This window comes from Apaloderma vittatum, unplaced genomic scaffold, assembly GCF_000703405.1.
Source record: "Apaloderma vittatum isolate BGI_N311 unplaced genomic scaffold, ASM70340v1 scaffold7778, whole genome shotgun sequence".
NCBI classification, from domain to species: Eukaryota; Metazoa; Chordata; class Aves; order Trogoniformes; family Trogonidae; genus Apaloderma; species Apaloderma vittatum.
In genome coordinates, this window is record NW_009728969.1 from 5,146 (window position 1) to 6,681 (window position 1,536).

General features: G+C 50.7%; 1 protein-coding gene across 1 annotated transcript in view; it reads right to left on the reverse strand.

Annotated features, from left to right (window-relative positions):
* Positions 1 to 792: 792 nt before the first annotated feature.
* Positions 793 to 1,536, reverse strand: part of LOC104277588 (olfactory receptor 14J1-like) — a 1,414-nt gene continuing 670 nt past the window's right edge. The window contains exon 2 of the mRNA XM_009874263.1: positions 793 to 1,536. This exon is cut by the window's right edge and continues 1 nt beyond it. Coding sequence (XP_009872565.1) covers positions 793 to 1,461 — 669 coding nt within the window. The 5' untranslated portion in view covers positions 1,462 to 1,536.

Consider the following 1,536-nt stretch of genomic DNA (forward strand, 5'->3'; position numbering starts at 1 on the left):
AGCCTTGCCCCAAGGTCAGCATGTCTTTGCTTGCCCAGCCAGCCATTCCAACACACCCTCCCCATGATCTCGACAGCCCCTCTGCAGACTCCAAGAGCTGGTACTCCCTGGTCCTGCCACTGTGCCAGGACTCTTTTCCCTTCCAGCTCTGCACAAGGAACTGCCCTGAAGTTTTACAATGGTTTCAGGGGAAGGATCTCAGAGAAACAAGAAGTTGCAGGGCCCTTTATTTTGTTTAAATACACAGAAAAGATGATTCTTCTTTACATAGAGTATGGGAGAAATTCAACAGGCAGACAGTGAATTAGAAGTGGGAGGAACAATAAGGAATAATATGATTTCATTGTGCACAATTTTATCTCAAAAATAAATGAAAAAGAATATATACAAATAGAAACAAATACATACAAATCCGATATTTAACCTGAACTCGCCCCCCAAAATCAATGCCCACTGGTGCTGCAGATCTGGTGGCACCGGGAGAGCCCCAGGCTCAACGGCAGAGGGGAACAGGGCACAGAGGATGGATTCAGGGTCTCTGGTTTGGGATCAAAGGCAGGAGACCAGGCAAAGTCCTGCTCGGGTCCTGCATTGAGGAAGGGAGTTTAACCCTCATTTTCTCTCAGCTTTATCCTGAACGTGACGAATGTGGAATGCAATAGTCCTGTTGGTCAACTGTCCTCTCTTTTCCTAAGTGCAGGTGCAATCTTTCACTTGCTTATGACCCTCTTCCTTGCTGGCACCCCCAGTGTGGCACAGGAGATCAAGCTGTGGCCTCCGTCACTCCAAAAGTCAGGACCAGCGAGAGTCTTTCTGCATCCCCAGTCCTGGCAGTGACTGCACACACCAGTGTTCTCCTCTCAAGCAGTTTATTGTTTCTGAGAAACATCCTGTGATCAGTCTCCTTAGGGCATCCTTGAGCTCCTTGTTCCTTAGGCTGTAGATGAGGGGGTTCACTGCTGGAGGCACCACCGAGTACAGAACTGACACCACCAGGTCCAGGGATGGGGAGGACATGGAGGGGGGCTTCAGGTTGGCAAACACGCCAGTGCTGAGAAACAGGGAGACCACGGCGAGGTGAGGGAGGCACGTGGAGAAGGCTTTGTGCCGTCCCTGCTGCGAGGGGATCCTCAGCATGGCCCTGAAGATCCAAACATAGGACACTACCATGAAAACAAAACAGCCAAATGTTAAAGAGACACCAACCACAATGAGTCCAACTTCCCTGAGGTAGTCTGAGTGTGAGCAGGAGAGCTTGAGGATGTGTGGGATTTCACAGAAGAACTGTCCCACAGCATTGCCCTGGCACAGGGGGACTGAAAATGTCTTGGCCGTGTGCAGGAGAGCAATGAAGAGGCAAATGCCCCAGGCAGCTGCTGCCATGTGGACACAGGCTCTGGTGCCCAGAAGCGTCCCGTAGTGCAGGGGTTGGCAAATGGCCACGCAGCGGTCATGGGCCATGACGGTGAGGAGATAATATTCTGCTGATATCAAGAAGAGAAAGAAAAAGAGCTGGGAAGCAAATCCTAGGTAGGA